Source organism: Vulpes vulpes, chromosome 10 (assembly GCF_048418805.1).
Source record: "Vulpes vulpes isolate BD-2025 chromosome 10, VulVul3, whole genome shotgun sequence".
Taxonomy (NCBI): Eukaryota; Metazoa; Chordata; class Mammalia; order Carnivora; family Canidae; genus Vulpes; species Vulpes vulpes.
The window spans coordinates 11,209,392-11,229,731 of NC_132789.1; the positions used below are offsets into that span (position 1 = coordinate 11,209,392).

Here is a 20,340-nt window from a genome sequence, read left to right on the forward strand (position 1 = left end):
GATCACTCAATGAGGAAAATCCTATTACCGCTTCGTAAGGGGGGAAACTGAGGCACACAGAGAATAAGGCACCTGCCCGGGGTCACACGGCAGATGGTCATAGTGCTAGGATTCCGACTCAGGCAGTCTGGCTTCCAAGTCTGTGCTCTAACGAGCCCCTTTGTAAGAGGCATCACTTGGGGGCAAGGAGTGAATCCCCCCCTTCTCCCCTGCTCACAACTTCACACAGAAACCCCGATATCAAACAGGGAACAACGACTCTGTACCCTCACCGTCCAACCCCTCAGAAGCACAGAGCTCAGTGGAAGGCCGCGGAGAAAACACTGCTCTGCCCTGCCCTCTAGCTGGGATGGTGGCCCTCAGGGGGACAGGGTTGGTGGGAACAGGGAGGCAACACTCACTTGTCTCCAGGACAGCAGGCCTGGGTTTCAGGCACTGTCCACCTTTACCCGATGAGGGTAGGACCCAGTTCCTACTGCTGTGTTACAACTCAGGAGCCTGGGGCGTAGAGCAGGGCTTGGGAAGCCAAGTGGCTGGCGGGAGGGCGTGCTGGACGGCTGCCCTCCACAGCTTCCCTCCCAGCCAGTGCCGGTCCCCCAAAGGCGCCTGCCCTGCTGATGGGGACCGGGGCCGGGGCCTGTTGCACGCAGGGGGTCCTGCCCCTGCTGCCACGGACAGGAGGCAAGGGAAAGGCTGCCAGCCGAGAAGAAAGGGGAGCAGATGTCCGGACAAACACGGCCACGTGTCAACACAACAGGCACTTGAGTTCAAGGCGCTGAGACAAAGGTGGCTGGCAAGGCTCCCTGGGGTCCCAGGAGCGCCTCTGTGCCTGTGCGTGTTCCCAGGACCCACAAAGGCTGCAGCTGCGTCCCTGAAATGTCACCTTGGGCTCCACCCACTGGGCCTCTGGCAACGCCAGCTCACGAAAGGCCAAGGGATGTGATTCTGATGATTGCCCTCTGCTTTTCAAAAGGCGCCTCGTGAGAGGTGGAGGGGATCCCAGCATGAGCAAGACCGCCCGTCGCCTCCTCTACCCCTGAAGAAGGAGGGGGCCCACAGAGGGGAGCCCACAGTGACAGTCTGCTGCCATCTCCCCTGGGGATTCTGATGTGGTGCTGCCAGGGCAGGGGCCGCGGACACAGCCAGGAGCCCTGGTCACACTGCCTCTGCTCCCACATCTGCTGTCGGGCTGGGCCTGGCACCCACCACAAGAGCAACACTGCCACGCTGCACTGAGCCCAAACCCCAGGAGGCTGCCTTGCTTCCAAAATGAAAGATGCCCTGCCTCCAGAAGCCTGGAAAATTCTGTACCTGTACTTATACACGGTGGCACCCGCCTGGGCTGACCTTGCCTATAACGAGCACAACTGAGGCCCTGGCCACAAGTGGGAAGATGAGGGGAAAGGTGTGTCCCTGTGGATACATCTTCCCAAGGTGCTGGCCCCTGGCCCCTGCCATGCTGCCCAGTGTCTCCCACACTGCCCGTCTCAGGGGGCTCATGACTGGGGAATTCTGTCTGAACCGGGGAGGCCCAAGAAACCCATTCGCCTCCCCAACTTTGTATCCCAGGTTCCTGTGGATGTCACGTCAGGGAGGGAGAGAAGGGGATATAGAACTGCCCCCTCCTCCAAATATAAAACTCAGGGCCTTTTCTTACAAATTAGCAAGGTCAGAGTAAAAGCAGAACCACATGGGGCAGCAACATGCCCTCATCCCTTAAGACGTTCCACTGCTTCCCCTCCCAAGGGTTCAGAGGGTAGTGGGGTGGGTGGGGGAAGGCATGGTCTCACCTTTGCATCCTGCTTTGTGAGGAAGTCCACGAAGCCGAACCCTCTATGTGTGCCTGTCCCGGTCATCTTCTTTGGCAAGCGGACAGTCTTCAGCTCCCCGAAGGTGCTAGAAACAAAGCAGAACACAGTAGTTTAAGAACCGCAAAGGGGCTCGGGAATGTGTGGGAAGGCAGGACCAAATCTCACACTCATCCTTTCTGGTTAGAAAAGTGCTCATAGGTGCACGTGTGTACACACACACACACACACACACACACCATACACTTGTGTCGCTTCCCCACTGGCCAGCACTTGCTGTGGGGCATGACTGGCCTTCTCCTTTTAGATCCTGGCCATCATGCTGGGCAGGGAGGGATGATCAGGTTGGAGATGCTGCCGGAGAAATTCTGGTTCCTCTCTGACAGGCTGGCACACTTGGCCTCCCCTTGCCCACGGGGCCGAATATCTGGCAGGGGGGATGCAGCCCTGTACACGCATGGCCAGGGCACGGGGCTGCTCATGTGTGCAAGCCAGGGATCCGGACGCGGAGTCAGCAGGGTCTCCTGACCTGAATCCGCCTGCGTGGCTGAGCACACAGCAAGCCTGTGTGGAGCAAGCAGGATGAGCCTCCTCTCCAGGCCCAGGGCCCCGGGATGTTTCTTTGGTGCTCAGTGTTGGAATGACACACGGTTACTCCCTCTAAACCCCACAGCCCCTACCTCTGGGCTTTAGTTTTGATATCTGCTAAGCCAAAGTCAGGCAAAGCTCTGGAGAAGGAAATGGCTTGGCTCCCCCTGACAGGGATCAAACAGGTAAACATAGCTTGGACCATCCCCTGCCCTCCCCCCACCTCCTCCTTCCAGATAAATGTTCCAGAAATTCCCGGACAAAAGGATCAGGCCTCTCTGGCTCTCCTGTCTCACTCCCCCACCCCAACCCTATCATGTCCATTTATCAAATCTATATGCACAAATTGCTGCCGATAAATATTTAATGTGCACAGCATCTGAAGAGGTGTTATTTTATTTGAAAATCTACACACACTTGCGGGTGCCTGGGCACACACATATACACTCAACGGCCTAGGATGCTTCAGGGCCAAAGACCGATTGGGTAAGAACACGGTAAGGGCCGTAAGCTCTCGTGAAATGATATAAGCTAAATCCGAGGCGTTAACCTGCAGCCCTGCCAGCATGACCAGGCATCTGCCAGCCCAATTTCTGAAGGCAGGATGGTGTGTAAATGCAGCATTATGAATCCTCAAAATGAATCTGCACGTCTCCTCGGAGCTCCCCCAGCAGCTCCCCCCAGGCTAGCGACAAGGCCGGCCTCCTGGGGAGGGGAGGGGCTGGAGGGGGTAGGCCGCAGAGCCCTGTCAGTCTTCCCGGCCTGGCTGAGGCTCTGGCTCATTCTGAGGGGGGCGAGGGGGCGCGGCTGGGGCCCAGACTCTAGGCAGGTGGGGATAAGCAAGAAGGTGAGGTGGGAGGGCCTGAGGACTCAAGCCTGCAAACCCTGCTTTCTTCTGCCATCTAAAGGCCGAAGCATCCCATGACAGGCACTGCCTCTGCCTCCATGGGAGCCTGAGCCGTGGCTAGTGAGGGAAGCGGATAGATGAGTTTTCTCATATGCTTATTCAGATAAACGGGGCCTTTGGCTCCGAGTTCTTCAGAGAGACATGGGGACTGCAGGGATGGTGCATCTGATGGCCATGAGGACCAGAGCATGACAGCAGTCAGATGGTAAGAGGAGGCCTTAGCAAGCACCTCCCATGTGCCCAGGCCATGCTCGGTGCTGTACAGACAAGGGGCAGACGTCCCGTGGCTGTGCTGGTCTCTCCCTTCCTCCCCCAGGCTCCAGGCTCTTGCAGACCTTGTTTAACTACTGCTTAATCCAAGCAGCCTTTTCTCATCCCTCTGGGCTGGCTGAATGGCATCCCCAGCAGTCAGGGCTTCTCCACCAGGGCACTGTGGTATGGATACCTGTGTGCTCTCTGCCTTTCCTCAAGGCTGGAGCTCAGCTCTGCAACAGCAGAAACCACATCTATCTTGCTCATTAGGGGAGCTGCAGCAAGGAGCCCAGTGCACGGCCCAGAGGGGATGCCTGGCAGCATTTTTGGAATGAACAAACAAGGAAACAGTAGCCCCAGACTGCACGCGAGACCACTGGTACTTTACCACTGACACTCAGAGAGCTGTGTTGAGGAGGACATGAAACAGGCCATGGAGTATGTACAAATTAGCACAAATTTTCATTAGTAGTCTTGCCACCCCCATTTAATGAATGGGGAGACTGAGCCCAGGGAGGTAGTAGTTCTGGCTAGCAAGTGGCGGGTTAGGACATGAGTCCGGGTGGCTCTGATGTGAAGCCAGAGCTCTCCTTCCACTGCAGTGTTTCATGGTCCTTTAGTTATCAGGATGGGGACTGGCCGCTTTCTGGGCTGGGGGTCACTTTCTGAGGTGTGGCCCCATCTGGCACGAAGCTGGAGCAGGGTGGCTGGGAATGGCCTGCTCGGACTCCAAGGGATCCAGGGACTTACCCAAGACCCCAGGGTAAGACATGGCAACTGGGTCCCAGTTCCTTTTGCTCCCACCTGCCTCTGCCCACACAGATTACGATCCTGTACCCTGACGGTCCCAATGGCCTCTGCCCAGGTTTCTTCATAGCCCTGTCTAATTTCTGGTGAGTTAGCCTCTGTGAGTGTGTGCATGACAGAGAGAGGAGGAGAGAAATAGCTGAGGTTAATTCTTCCCTCTGCAGCGCACTGCAAGCTGCGGATGCTCTGTGCATGGCAAGCAGCTAAGGGTCCGGAGAAAGGCAAGGAAAATAATTAAAAGGTGGAGAAAAAAGCTGATGAGGAGAGGCTGAAGGCGGTGTGCTTATGTGGCCTGGAGAAGTGGCATCTCAGAGCTTGGCAAGGGAGGGGGGCTATGGCAGAGGGAGGCCCTGGATCCATGAGGGACTGTGTGCAGGGATCAGGGGCTCCTGTTCCAGACATCTGGCGGGGGGGGGGGGGGGGGGGGGGCTTGGGGAGGTCACAGGCCCCACCTGCACAGCACAGAATCTTGGGTCTGAAGATGCTAGTAGCTTTAGAAATTCCATTATTCTTCACAGGGACCAGGGAAATGGTCCTGATGACCATGTTTCCCCCTTCCTTCTGAGAAGAGTGTAAGAGAGAGCTGGGACTTAAGAAGCAGCTGCAAGATTAGGGTTGGATCTTAGAAGGAACTTCCCAACATCTGGGAAGCCCTGAAATGAACCAGCGAGGCTCAAGACACTGTGATTGTAGCCGTGACTCCAGCAACCAATGACCTGGTGCCTGTGATGTGCTAGGCCTTTTTAAAATATACTGTTTCCAGCTGTAACAACTGTGAGGCAATGGCGTTAGCATCTCTATTTTCCCAGGTGAGAAAGCCAGAGGCTGGAGTGGCCAGAAAACCCGTCCACATCCCCTTGCCATGTCCCCTGGCCGGGCCTGGGCACCGGGGCGAGCGCTCTTCGCCGGCTGCCACTCCTCCGGCCCAAGAACAATGCCGGGAAGGTGGCCGGCTCTGGCTGCTAGCGTGACTGTGCCAGATAATATAAGGCTGGTACTAATGATCTTGGAGCGATATCGAAAGCGAATTAAAAAAGAAAAAAAAAAAAAAAGATTGGGGGGGGGGGAAATCGATGAAGTACCTTTAGCTCCTTGGAGATAAGCGATATATAAATACCAGCCATTATTAAGGTTCTTATCTGACAGGAAGGTCCACGGAGGCATTTTTAAGAGTGGCTTTTGAAGGAAGTTCTGGAAGGACCCTCGTCTCCTGGGAGCAGAGGCTGCCGCCTAGGGGAGGCCAGGCAGGGCCGCCAGGGACCAGAGAGGGAGGGAAACGGCGAGGCACCCAGGAGCCCCCTCCCACCCCAGGCCCCGCAGATCGGGAAGGAGCTGCGTGCGCTCCCCACTGTGTAGATAATAGAAACCACAAAATAGCAATTACTGTATCAGAAGCTGTGAATAAAGAGGACATACCGGGCTTTTAAACATGGCCCTCCTTCCCTCCCCCACCATGCTCACACTTCATAACAAACTCACACCTCACTTTTCCAATTACTTCATTCACCTTGGGTTCACCAATTACTCCCCCATGCCGCAGCCCCACCCCCTCCGCCGCACCCAGAGCGCATGACTGCTGGCAGGCCGGTGGGTTTTCCACGACTGGAGTTTGTTGTCACGTTTCTAATTTCTTCCGAGGTGTGTAGGGGTGGGAGGGAGAGAGGGGAGGGGGTGGGAGGTGTTGAGCGAGGCGAGCCAATTATGCCCAGCCCTCGTAAACAGGCCTGGGCATGCAAATCGTGTCTGCACACAGGCCTGAACGTAGATGCAGTACGTGCGTGTGTGCTGTGTGTGCATGTGGCGACGTCCTCCCTCTGCACACACTACCTATCCCCCCAACCGGACTCTAGCCCTGGCTGGTAACTGCTGGGGTTTTGGCTCTGCTGCTAAAAAGGGGATGAATCATCCTCTCTCTTCCCTCCTCGTTGGAAATGAGGGAGGAAGGAGTGAGAAGAGAGGTGAGGGGGAGGCAGAGAGAACCCTCCAGAGATGCAGAACTTGACAGTTGTGCAGCTGCTCTGGTGCCTGGGTCCTGGGGCTTAATGAGCTGGCTGGGAGGCTGGCCTGACCCTCTGACCTGTATGCTGACACCAAGTGGGAGTCAGGTACACCCTGAAGAGCCTAGGCCCCTCTGCTCCCAAGATGTAAGTCTTTATCACTCCCTATTTGGATCTGCCGGAGGAACCAGCACCCCAGCAGAAGTGCTGAGTCACGTGGGGAAGTTTGTTGGCATGACTTCTCTTCCACCTGCGCTCAACGCACTGCTGAGGGGAAAAAAAATATCAGCTGTCACCCAAGGGACCCAGAGTCAGACAACAGTGTGGTCTCGACAACATGAAGGGGTGGTTTGTGATAAGAATAAACCCCAGGCTTCTTTCTCTTCCTTCTAGATGTAAGGAAGAAAGGGCTAAATCTCTTGGCAAAAAAAGCCTTTCAAATACATCCCCACCACCAGCACCAATTTTCCAACACACAGCATATCCCTGCATTCTCCAGGGACTTCCAGGCTACAGGCCTCACAGCATGTTAAGCATCTGCTGTACATGATCTCACACCAGCTTCAGGAGCTAGGCACTGCCATTCCCATTTTTATAAATGGGGAGAGCGAGTCTCAGAGAAGTCATGTGATTTCTCCAAGGTCACTCAGCAAGTTATTACACACATACCACAGGGGTGAAGTGTCTTGCCCGAGGTCCCACAGGTGGCAATGAGCCGAGCCGGGTTCAAAGTGGGCAATTTGTCCCCCTGTGCCTCTGATCCCTCAGGGGTTACAAGCCCTGTCTTGTATAGCCAGCCCGATGCTCCCTGTGTGCCAGGTGCTGGGAGGTAGTCAATAGTGGGTCATACATCACCCTTGTTCTCAGGGAACCCTCGCCTGGCTGGGAAGAGCTGCCAAGCAAGGCAAGGGACCGCCCCGCCCCCCCCATGCCCTGCAGACACTGGAGGACTTTGCAATCAAACCTCTCATCTCAGCCGATTCAGGGTCACAGCCCAGGGCTCCTGATCTTTGCTCACTGCTCTGTTCTCCGTGCCCATCTTTTTTTTTTTTTTTTTTTTAAGATTTTATTTATTGACTCATGAGAGACACAGAGAGAGAGAGAGGCAGAGACACAGGCAGAGGGAGAAGCAGGCTCCATGCAGGGAGCCCGATGTGGGACTTGATCCTGGGACTCCAGGATCATGCCCTGGGCCAAAAGCAGGCGCTCAACCGCTGAGTTAAAAAGTTACAAAGGTAACTTTTTAAAGACTCAGGGATCCTCCGTGCCCACCATCTGAAAGAAGGGTCTACCTGTGGATTCAAGGACCCACCAGTGATTCCATGATGTGAACCAATGTGGCTGGCAGGTGGCTGCATTGCCTGGTGACCTGCCTTGTGCCCTCCCTAACACGCCCCATATGGGTTAGGGCCCCTGCAGAGGCAAGGAGAGACTGACTGGCCGACTGGACACCTAGAGACAAACCCATCCCTCTGTTTACGATGTGATTTCTGTGGTGCAGGGAGGCTTGGGCACCGGCCCCAACACCAACCTCCCACTTCTGCAATGCATCCAAACCAAAGCCTCCAGTTAAGGCAGCCTTGTCCAATCCTCCACTCTCACAAACAGGGACAGGAGATTAAACCAACAACACTGGCTGGCCCCCTGCTCCTAAAGCCACCAAACTTTTGCCTACCTGAGGACCTTTGACCTTACTCATCTCATTCCTGGACCTCTCCTTACCTAGATATTCCCACAACTGACTCCTTCCTATCATTTGATCTCAGCTCAAATGCCATCTTTTCAAAGAGGCCACTCCATTTAATGTCGTTCCCTACCCCACCAGCCATGCTGTCACATCTGAGCCCTGTCGGAAATGGCTTGTTTACACTTGTCTTTCCCCTACCTGTTCCAGAAACAGAAAGAACACTCCAAGTAGGCCGGGTTCTTGTACCTGTTGTGACTGCAGAGTCCAGCCTGTGCAGAGCACACGCTCTCACCCTTCAGTGGGCCACGCGTTCAGCCTTTGGAGTCCAGCCTGAGTGCCAGGTCCCTATCCTGACCATGCATGCTACTGGGGTCACAGGGTCACATCTGGGGGCAGAACACCTGGTCATTCTGTCCTGGGGATGCATCCTCACCTACTGTGAATTATTACTGGACTGTGTGGTCCCTGGGGTCAGTGCTCCTTCCAGGGCACCCGCACACCTTTTACTACAATCACATTGCACGAATTCCAGAAAGCCAGAATGGGGCTGGCTTTACTAGGGAACTAGTACCCAGACAATACGGATCAGAATCGAGCCCTGTGGGGCAAGAGAAGACATGGTTCCCTCTACACAGCCTCGGCCGAGGTACAGACGTGCGCGAGCAGGGAGTCTGGCTGCAGTTTGCCTACGGCAGGCAGTGTGCATTCTCCTGGAAGGCTACACCGCGGACCAGAGCCTAGTCGGGCACTAGCTCTCCGAGATGTTTAACGGAGACAGATCCAGGCATGCGGTTTTTTCTTTTGTTCTCTCTCACTCTCTTTTTAAAGAGTGGCTTTTAGACTGAACTTTTCCAATTATTCTCCACTCATCCTGGCGAGAGCCGGATGTAGAAAGGTTACCTTGTCTCCATCAGAGCAATCCTTCCTTTCACTTTGGGCTCTTGGAGGCTGAAAAATGACCTGGTTTCCAAGAAAGTGAGAAAGGAAGCGCAGAGGACAGCATTTAGCTTTTCTCAATAGCCTTTCATGGGGTCCTTTCCAGGCAAGCGTGACCCTCTCGTTTTCTAGATGAGAACTCCTGGGGATGAGCAGTTAAATGGTATCTCTGAATCAGAGTTGGGGCCTGCGTTCCAGGCGGGGCCCACACTTCCTCGAGAGGCTCCTGCCAGGAGGGGACGTGGCCTTGAGGGATGGAAGCTTCTGGCCTGGCTCTGCCATCACCAGCTGGGTGACCCTGGCCTAGTTGTTTCTAGGCTGGATGATGATGATGATGATGATAGCACGAGCAAGCACACATGTGGGCATGCATGAGGAAAGTGTGAACCTGCTCTAGACTCAGGACCCCTGTTCCACCAGAGGGGGCAGGGGCTACTCAGCCCCAGGCTGCATGGCCAGCTGGACACCTGGGCCCAGGTCTGGCAGATCTTCTCTTTCTTCTAAACAGGCCTACACATCAGGTTCTTTTGAAAAATGACATTTCTAAATACCGGTCACAAAGTCAAAACATTTTAGAAACTCTGTCACCAAATACAAGATTCAGCCTGTGGGCTGCCTGTGCATCACCTCCACATCTGGGTTCCCCTTTGATTTGGTTCCAAGAGATCAGAAGGGCTGGTCTACTCCCAACATGATGAAGTTTCCTTACCTCCTCACTCAGGCTTGAGTCTCACCTGGCCCCCTGCAGTCCAACAGCCCCCTTGCTGGTTTGTGTTCCCATGATGTGGCCTCTATGGGATTCTAAGCTTCATGAGACAGAGAAGGCCTTGCCAGTGTGTTTTGCTCTATAGCATCTACTTGATCTACTCCAGGTGTGGACCACTTGTGGCTACACATGCACCACGAGAATCACTGCTCATCATCCTCCAGGACCCAGAGCTAGATGTGAGGCACGGTAGGGATTTTAACGGATCCTTCGTTCACTTGGTAACTATTTCCTGCATCCTGAATGCAGAAATTGAGCTCTGTGCTGGGAAAGAACTGGGCCAGACATGCTCTGGCCTTCCGCAGGGCACAGCCTGTTTCTCAAAGATTATATGCTGGTGGTTTTCAATTTTTTTTTTTTTTTTTTAAATCCTGGTCTTGATGCACATTTTCAGTAAAATGGTTCTGAGCATTCATCTCCAATATATATGAATGCTTTTCATTTGTAAGGGTACGTACGCACTGCTCTTTCACTGCATACATACATCTTTAAATATTTAAAAATTAGAAAATTTGAAAGGATAAGATAAAATAGAAATGGAAATTCTAATGTTTTTCTCCTGCTCCTCCAACAGACTGTCATCGGCATGTTTTTGAAGGCACACAGTGGGCCAGGACTGTATATAAGTACATTCCATGTGTAACTTTATGTCATCTTTAGTGGTCCTGTGAAACAGGGGTTATGTACCTATTTCACATATGGAGAAATTAAGGCCCAGCTGCTTAAAGGATTTAAGGGAAAACTCACAAGGCTATGTTGAATGGTAGAGCCAGGACTCAACCCTAGGCCTAAGGAAATTGTAAAGCCTGTGCTCTTAACTGTTGTCTCGCACTAGAGGGGGGCCATCTGTGCATGGCTGAAGGATTTAAGAAGCCACTGAAGGCTGAATACTGTCTGCCGAAGATCCTTAGGCAGAAGATGTCATAAAACGTTTTAAGATCAAAGGTAACTTTTTAAAGACAGTACTTTTCAAACTTGTCCTGAAAGATGGTAATAGGTGTTTTGTGTAAAAAGACTTCTGGAATTAAATAACTTTGAGAGCCATCGGGTAAAAAGAGTTCAGCAAGCTTCTCTGCTGCAGATCTTGTCAGTGTCTTTAAGGTATTAGGTACATGGAAGGTGGATATGGAAGAGTGAGGTATTTCTCAAACTTACCTGGCCACCAAACCCCACCTACCCCCAAACAAGAAAATCTATTAGCATCTCTCGGGACACAGTTGGGGAATAAAATTTGGGAGATGAAAAGGCAGGTGGCCATCATGGAAGACCCAAGCACACACACTGAGGCAAGCACACATAATCTCTAAAGGTTCTGAAAGTGGGGAGCTGCTGGGGGGGGGGGGCTGGTTTTGACAGCCCAGCATCACTGAAAGAACAGAAGTGTGGAGTCAGACGGCGGTTCAGAGCCTAACCCTACACATGACATCACCTGAGACTCAAGCTCTCGTCACCTGAAAAATGATCATCTCACCCTATGAGGCTGCGGGATCCAGGGTTCCCTACACAGAATGGGAATGAAGAAAAGGAAGCTCTTGACGATGATGTTCTCAACCATTAAAGGGATCAGCACTGGTGCCAGGCAAGGGATGGCTTCCAGGCCCTTATGGTGTTTCAAGTCGAAGTCGAGAAGAGGCAGGCTGGGCCAGTTCAGGCCCCTCCTGGTGGACCCCAGGGGTTTTCAGCAAAGAGCTGAGAGAGCCAGATGTGATCTCGTGATTCTTAGTGCCCTGAAAAAAGCAGCAGTTCTCTGTCTTACCCACATGACCTATCAGCTTTACAAGATAATTGGAAGAAACTGTCCCCAGGGAGGCATCCCTCAGCCAGACCCCGGCACCCCTGTTTCCCCTCAGGCCGAGCTAGCCCATTGGAACAGCTTGTGTTCCTTCTTCCTTTCGGAAGGAGAGGATCAAGACGCAACCCCTGGCCTGGGGCGCACATTCTGGTCAGTTCCACGCCTCTGCTGGGGTGAGTTAATGAAATCCACAGCAGACGCTCTCCCCTACTTTCTCCCCCTCTGGTCTTCAGCTGCCTCAAGTACAGCTAATCCCATTACAAGAAAATAAAGTGGATAATTCAGGCTAATGAAATCGTTACAAGAATGTGGCCAGCCAGAGGTGGACATTCAGAACCAATTTAACACCCTTTGGTGTCATTATCCTCAGTACAGGAAATGTGGGAGAGGTGGAAGGAAAAAAAATTAAAAAGGAAAAAAAAGAAAGCCCAGCCTTATTCTTGTTGGCTTAAATCTGGTTAAAGAATGGATCTGCCAAGTAGCTTGCTTGCTATTATCTCCACCACGTCTGCTATCTCCACGGTAACCCCAGAAAATATCAAAGTAGGTGGAGCACACCTGGAAGTCACCTGCCATGGGGAAATCTGCAGACCCTTCCACACCTTTTGCTCTGCCCAAAATCTGCTTCGCAAGGACCACTAAGGGATGAACCCCAGGGCCCCAAGCCACCACCAAACTCAAAGCCTCTCAAGCTGGATTAAGTGTCTGTCCCTGGGGTCTGAGTGAGGCAGGAGAACTAGGGTGACCTCCCATGCAAAACAGAGCAGGCATTAGGACCCCTGTGTCAGGATGGGCCTAGGGGGCTGAGCAGGGGGCTCCCCATAGCACTGGCCCACACCTCCTCATGCCACCTGCTGCCAAGTCATGGCAGGCCTCCCGAGAAGGCTGAATTAAGGGTGGCCACTCAATTTCTTAGCACCTACTCCCCACACTTGATACCCACGCCTGCCCCTGCCATGTCTCCCCCACATTCAGAAAGGGCCCTGGCAATCACATTTCTTTCGGATCCATTTCAGTGCTCAGAACCTTCAGGAGGACAGCCTCATGTCCCCAATCCCCATTCTCTCCAGCTGGTTCCCATTGGCCTGGACAGGGTTCTCCCAAACGAGCCTTGGACTGTTTTAATCCCCCCAGGTAAGGGCAGGCTCTAGGTCCTCCTAAGTGGGGAGTGTGCATGGCAGGTGCAGGGGGAGGATGTGCAGGGAAAGAAGAGAGGATCCTACAAAAGTAAGGAGAAATTGTGCCCAGGCTGTGGAGGGTCCTCAGAGGGCACATGTGGGTCAGGAGAGAGTTATAGTCACTAGGGAGCTAGGAAACTGCCTGGGACAATCCCCCTGTTAAGAGTGCCAAACAGCAGCCCCCAGTAACCAGCACCACCCTCTATTTACTGATCAAGAGGCAGGCATCTGGGGAGATGGAAGCCTGACAACTTAACATCCTGCAGCTATTGAGGTACACCACACATGGCCTCCAGGCCCCGTCTCTTCCGACCTCTCTGGAGGAGCACAAGGTAGCCACACAAGTCTACATGGTGTCCCAGACAGCATCTCTAAAAAGGGGTGGGACGGTAGCAGGAGCTTCTGCAGGGGTTCAGTGAACCCAAGCCCTCTTGGGAACACAAGTGGGATGAGAGGCGATGCCACTACTTAGAGGCCCAGGACAGACTGGGAGAGCCAGGGGGCTGCGTGCTGTTAATGCCACGCAGCAACTGCAGCCTGCACAAATGTTCTTGGTCACTCATCTAGAATCCAGAGAACCCAGAAGCTAGATAAGGGCCCCGCCCCACCCCCACCCCAACAACGAGGCCACAACACCCAGACACTAAGCTTCTGCCTGTCACTGATGGGAAAGCCCTTGACCTTGCCCCTGGCCCACTGAAAGTCTATTTACTTTTACTTCACAAACTTGTTTACCTAATTTCTCATCTCAGAACAGCAGGCGGAGGGCACTGGGGTTAATAGTGGCAGGTGCCTATCAGGCCTCAAGAAGTGATGACGGACGCCATGGATCAGACCAGGGCATGCTCAGTTTCTCTATAAAGAGTCACACAGTAAATACATTTGGTTTTGTATCTGCTCAACTCTGTAGTGTGAAAGCAGCCATAGGCTATATGGAAACGAATGGGGGCAGCTGTATGCCAACGAAACTTTATTTGTAGAGAAAAGGGGGGGGTGGCACCACGTGAGCCTTATTTGCCAACCCCCAAACTAGCCCCCCCAACCCCAAAACATGATATTTAACTGACACGATGCAGTAGTCTGGGAATGTCAGGTGCGGGGCAAACAGCAACCATGCCTGGACAGCTCTGATTGGCACCAGTGGGCAGCCTGGGTGCAGCATCCTTCGAACAAACAGGAAAAGGCACTGTGTATTTTAGAATGACTTCCGCTGAGTGATCAACATTTTCAGAGGACTGATGCTCAAAGGTAGAAGGTGGCAAAGTCACTTACTGGGGAATCCTCATTGTTGGTGGTTTGTGCCTAGCAGTGAGTGTCCAGCCCCACAGCGTGGAGAGTCACGCATCTCCCCTGCCTAGAGACCTGCTCAGCATAGAAGCAAGTAGACAGACTCACAAAGCCAGCTGCTGCCCTACTAAATGGCATGAGGGAAAGAATACCAGGGTGGATGATGCCACCTCAAAGACCTTCCCTCCCAGCCCACCTGCCTCACAGGCCCTCCATCTGTGGTCACTTGCCCCATTCCTCTTCCTCAATGTCATTTGACTTTTGGCCTGTTGGTGAGGACAAATGTCTATCTCCCCTGCTGGACTAGTAAGTGCCTAGCACCTAGGAAGGGCCAACTGTGCCTGGAATGCAGTAGGTGCTCAGTGTAGACCATCCGGTGGCTGCTGATTGAGTTGTGAATGGACGCTTCTATTCCTTGCCTTTCTGTTTCTGGTCCCCTAGATTTTCGACACCAGGCACAAAAGCCAGAGAGTGGGGAGCGGACCAGCATTGGCTGATACATACCATGTGCTGGTGCCATGTTGGATGGCCCAGAGCAATCCTAAAGAGGGGCAGCATTCCCAGGGCACCTGTGAGACACTAAGGGGAGGTCTGTCTGAGAGCTCGTGTCCAGGCCTGTGGGGCTTCCCACTATGCCCACTTCTGCCCTTAAACTAACTCCTCCAGTTCTAGCTGGAGCCTGCCAAGCACTGGGAAGCCATCAGAAAAATGATGGAGGAAGCAGAAAAGCAGCTAAGGAGATGATGAAAGATACAGAGGGTAGTTTCTAAAGAGCTCGGCATTCTGGAAACTTCTAACACCTGCCATTAGGGGGAACAGTCCAGACCCCCAGTGCCTTAGGAGAACCCACTGTGGATGCCCTCTACCGCCTCCCTGAGAGTTCCAGGCATCTGTCTGAGCTAGGAAGAGGCTATCTCCCCAGGAAGCCCCAGGTGGACAAGTTGACACTGGGAGGTGACCACTTTCCTGGTCTACTGCAGTTCAGACTGAGGTGTGGCTCAGATAACTGAGTCACCTCCACATCTGATCTTTTGAGAAAGCCAGGCCCACAGCCACAGGGGATGACAGCAAGACAGCTCTGCAAGAAGGCGAGAGAGGCAAATCCACAGCGTGGGCCAATCGATGGAAGGTGCTGGAGGCCGTCCCGGGGGCACGGCACGAGACAGGGAGCGAGGACAGTGATTCATGCCACTGAGCCTGCCAGCACAGAGGGGGAGGAGAGGCACTCACCCTGGCTGGGACAAATATTATTTTTAAAAGTCTGGGAAAGAAAACAATAATAAAACAACTCCGGCTTGGGGTGGCTGGTGAGTTCTGAGAGGCAGGGAGAGGAGGAAATGGATTTGTGAGAGGGGCCCATTTGTTTGGGGCAAACCAACCAATGCAGAATTCAACTCAATCACAGAAGGGGAAGGGGAGGTTGAGAATCGGGGGGTCACCAGAAGCCAAGAGCCACAGGGGTCTAACTTGGACCTTGAGCTGTCACGTTCTGGAGGCTGCAGGCAAAGGAGAAGCGGTGAACTGGGTGTGTGAATGTGGGTCCTGCTGCAGAGCATCCGAGGGTGTGGAGGTGGGGAGGCTCTTCCCTGATAAGATGCCCTGTTAGGGCCAGATAGGATCTGGGGTGTAGGACGACCAAGAATTTCTAGGCAGAGGTACAGGGAAAGGAGAAAAACCAGCAGCCAGAGGGAAGAAGGCCCTGTCTGCAGCAACCAATGCTGGTCTCAGGAGCCAGTTAAGGAGCATCATTTGCAAAGTTGCAAGGAGGGAGAGGTGAATGATCGTGTCTCTAGCGACACACAAATCCCTCCACACACTTTATCCCTGTTCCCTTGCTGCACTCAGGAGAGGAGCTGTGCAAATCTGGGCTGCACCTCCCCTTCCTTGCCTTCCCTCCTCAGTCCATTTGGATGACGAACAAGTGTGGCCACAGCTTTTTCTGAGGCAGCAGGTCCGCAGTGACCTGGGTCCTGGGTGGGCATGGGCTAGGAAAGCATTGTGAAAACAGTGGTTTTAGGCTTTTGTGGGGCATAGTGGGAGGTAATTAAAACTGGACTTGGTTCCTCTGGCTGCATTCAGGTCCCCAGTAAGACAGAAATCCTGTCTGCATCAGATGTGGTGTGTCCTACCCTTGGCAGGGAGCTGCACCTCCAACACCCAGGATGAGTTTGTGCCCTGTGTTCCAGGTTGGCCCCCATTTGAGATGGGAGATATCAGAAGTCTGGAAGCATAGATGGGGTATTGGGCTGATGAGGACAGGCTGGGGGTCAAGTTGGCTCCTCAACTCTCTGCCTTGGCTTGCTCGCCTGTAAAATGGGGATAATGGTCCACTACTCAAACGGAGTGGTGGTAAGGACTGAGTGAGATATGTCTGAGGCAGTTCAAGTGGGGTGGGGCCCATAATGAGCACTCGCCAAGAAGCAAAATGAACAAATGAAGGAGTGAATGACAGAATGAATGGGGGAGATCATGTGTAGAAGGTAAGGATAACTGGGATCTCTCCTGCCCTCTGAGCCAGTGGCAGGGGGTTCTGGGCCAAGACCAGAATCCCATCTTACAGACAGGGAAAGGGGAAGGCACCTGCCCCGCCTACCTTCAAAAAGTCAAGCCAGAGATGGGACTGGAAGCCCACAGGGATGCTCTGTCTCATCCTCCCCAACTGGAAACAGAGAAGTGCCCTTGGGTGTGGTTTATAGACTTGGGATTCTGGGGGATGATTTCACTTGAAACATGGTTCCCCTTGGCAGGGAGAAAGCCTCTCTCTGCTACACCAATGACCATTGGTGGGTTCTAGGAACATTTACTGAAGGTGTGCTGGGGATGGGGTCAGTTATCGTGGCAGAGCCACCACCTGCTCTCCTAGCACCGATGGCTCCCCACACCTCCCAGGCCCTGGAGGGATGGAGCCATGGTCATGAGGTCAGAACAGAAGCCTGAGCGTGGCAGTCCAGCTCGTTCTTCCTCTGCCAAGGAGAAGCCCAAAGCCACGTGCTGAGGAGATGGGCCTCCCTTTACCTGGGACCTGCGGAAAGTATGTAGAGTGGAGCCTCCCACTGACCCCCACCAGGTATGCGCACCCGCTGTGATTGAGTTAAGCTACTGAGGTTTGGGGGCTTGGTTGTTACTGCAGCTCACCGGGTCTATCCTAATACGTGTACAAAACAGAAGTGTCTGGGGAGGGACCGAGCTGGCTGTGGGCCTGCTGCAAGGAAAGTAGCTGAAATGTAAAGCACATCAGCTTAAGAACAGCAGCTCCCGGGATGGGAGCTCAAGGATATGGGTCTTCAGAATCCATGTTTGGTTTGCTTCTCTGTGCAGTTGTGTGGCACCCCTCCACGTGCCCGGCACTTTGCCAGATGTCTGGAAGGCATGGGAGAGTGAGGCCTAGTGCCTGTCCGCTCTCTCAAGTCCTTTCACATGAAGATGGCTCTTCCCATTTCAAGTGATAATGAGGAGAAAGTGACTAGGGGTTGGCAAACCATGACCTGTGGGCCGAATATGGCCTTCTACCTGCTTGGGTACATAAGGTTTTACTAGAACACAGCTATGCACATTGCTTGTCTATGACTGCTTTGGAGCTACAACGGCACAGTTGTGTCTGCAGCAGAGACCATACAGCCCACAAAGCTGCATATGGACTCTCTGACTTTGCATTAGTCTCCAAAGAAACAGAAGTGGTAGGATATACACAGGATATAGAAAGACATTTCCTACATGGGACTAGCTCACAGGATTGTGGGGGCCGAGGAGCTCCATGCTCTGCTGTCTGCAAGCTGGAGGCCTAAGCAGGCTGGTGGTATAGTCCAGATCCACGGGCCTAAGACTACAGGGGCCCAATGGTGCAAGTCCCAGGCCAAAGGCCAGAGAACCTGGGGGCCTATGGTAGAAGTCCTGGTCTGAAGGCCTAAGAACCAGGAGCTCCGATGTCTAGGGGCAGAAGATGGATGTCCCAGCTTAAGAGGAGAGCAGATCCACCTGTCCTTCATCTTTTTGTTCTATTGTGGCCCTCTGCAGATTGGATGGTACCCACCTACACTGGGGAGGGCCATCTGCTTTACTCAGTTCACTGATTCAAATGCTAACATCCTCCAGAACACCCTCACAGACACACCAGAAATAATGCTTCCCCAGCAATCTGGGCACCTGGTGGCCCTGTCAAGTTGACACATGAAACTGACTACCACAGACCCTTCACAGAAGTCTGACAACCCCAGATGTAGCCCAATCCCGTCCCCAGTCCCCAACCTCACTCCACACCACCAGTGCTCCAGCTCTGGACCTCTTCCCTGCACTGCTGCACCCTAGTCCTTTCCCCCTGAAAACCAGGGTCTTTACCTCCTCACTCCTGAGTTGTTTTCCTTAATCAGGTACTTATTAGATCAAGAGGCACTTAGTAGACAAGTCAACTGGTCTTTATGGAGGTCTGCACAAAGCTCCACGAGGCCTCCCTGCCTCACCCTTCCCGTGCATCATTCACCTGAGGGGCGCTGGTGAGGAACTGCTTCTGGGGAGCCAGCCATCACAGACGACTGAACCTGGCATCCCCACAGTAGTGCCCCCACCCAGCTCCTCTCTATAGGGCCAGGAGAGGGGCAACCTGCGTGATCACCCCACCGTGGTCGTGACAAGGCATGGTGCCTGGAAGGCGTGGGTGCTGCCCCCTCCCCCGCTGCCCACCACACACATCCTCACCCCACAGCACAGAGACCTCAGAAACGGGAAGACAGCTGAGGTCGCCTATCCAGGTAGCAATGTTAGGAGAGCACTCCCCAAAGTAAATCCTCACCGAGAAATGTGATTAAGTGGAAAGAAAGAAAAAAGAGCCAGGAGCCAAAGAGTTAAAAAAAAAAAAGGGTGATGGTGAAGGGGACATGTATGTAGGTTTATGTGCACAGTGTTATTTCTGGAGTGAGACATGGGACCTTGGCTGCAGCGGCTGCCTCTAAGGGGCCCAAAGAGCTGGACCTCGCGTCCCACGCCCCTCCCCCAGCCCCTCCCCTGGCTGGCTGCTGCTGGGCCGGGCTGGGCTGGCTGGGCTGGGCTGGCCGGTCCTGGTACCCGCAGGGCTTCCATCTCCCCACCAGTGCCCTCCCTCCTGCAGTCATGCATTCTGCCCTGCTTACTCAATCCAGGCAGCAGGGCGGCAGAGCGGCAGGGCGGCCGTGGCCCCGAGGCCATCTCCAGCCAGAACACTGCCATGGGAGCTCATGGGAGCTCTGGAAGGGGTTCCGTCCATCTGTGGAGTAAGGTGTTGGTGCTTGTAGCAGCAGAGCCCCTTCCTCATCTTGCTCTCCTTTCCCCATTTATTCTATACCTTACTGTAGCTTTTATACTATGTGTTTTCTAAAAAACATGCCTATATATGCATAAACACAATAATATATTTATACTATGTATGCATGGTGCCCAGTAGAACCACTTGCTTCCTTTATTCCTTATGCTGCTAGGGAGCTCAGGCTGCATCCTCTGTCAAGCGGCTTCAAATTCTTTGGGTGAGTGGGATGATGTCGCTGCTGGGCCTGGTTAGACTCTGGTTTAGAGCCACACCGCCACAGGGCCTGGGCAGCTGGAGGGCCTGGAGCTCTGCCTGCTGTGGTCCCTGCAAGGGTCTGCTTGACATCTCAGTCTCAGATCAGAGTCACCACTTCCAGGAAGCTTTCCCTGACTGCTTGTACCAAACTGTCAGGGACCACAGACCCCATCACCCCATACCAAGTCAGCACTGCCCGTGTCACTCTCTGACATCACCTGTTCATGGGCCATCTCCCCACGTGTACATCAGCTCCACTAGGGCAGGGCTCTCATTGGTCTTGAGGGTAAAAATCAGGACCACAGGAAGAGGGGGGCCCTCTTTGCCTGTCAACATAAGCACCTATGTCACAAACTAAACCCCCTGCATCCCTAATCGGCTTCATTACATGCAAGGCTTGCCCCAACTGGAGGGCTGCCCTGAGTCTGCAGAGACAGGCGGGCTCTGGGACACTTATTATCTTGGATTCTTGGCCTGGCCTTGATAATGACTTTTCTCGACCAAGTTTCTCAGAGGCTGCAGCTACAGAAGAAAGTGCTAGAACACGAGACAGGTACAGTTGCCATGATACAGTCGCTGAGGTAATTTAGCCTCAGAGCTCTGGCTCCCCTGGAATAATTTAACGCTCTGTCATGGGAAGGAAGGAAGGAGGACAGTGTCGTGTGGCTCGATGTCCCCACCTCCAAAAAATAATCTAAGTTCCCGTAGCCGGAGAAGGCCCCCGGCTGGAGAAATGGAAGAGTGGGAACATTTTCTACGAGGACGCAGGTGGGAATGCCTTACCTATCTACCTTCATCGGAGGGG

General features: G+C 53.4%; 1 protein-coding gene across 1 annotated transcript in view; it reads right to left on the reverse strand.

Annotated features, from left to right (window-relative positions):
* Positions 1–20,340, reverse strand: part of RBM19 (RNA binding motif protein 19) — a 122,900-nt gene that overhangs the window by 29,786 nt on the left and 72,774 nt on the right. The window contains exon 22 of the mRNA XM_026018759.2: positions 1,791–1,896. Coding sequence (XP_025874544.1) covers positions 1,791–1,896 — 106 coding nt within the window. The remainder of the gene's footprint in view (positions 1–1,790; positions 1,897–20,340) is intronic.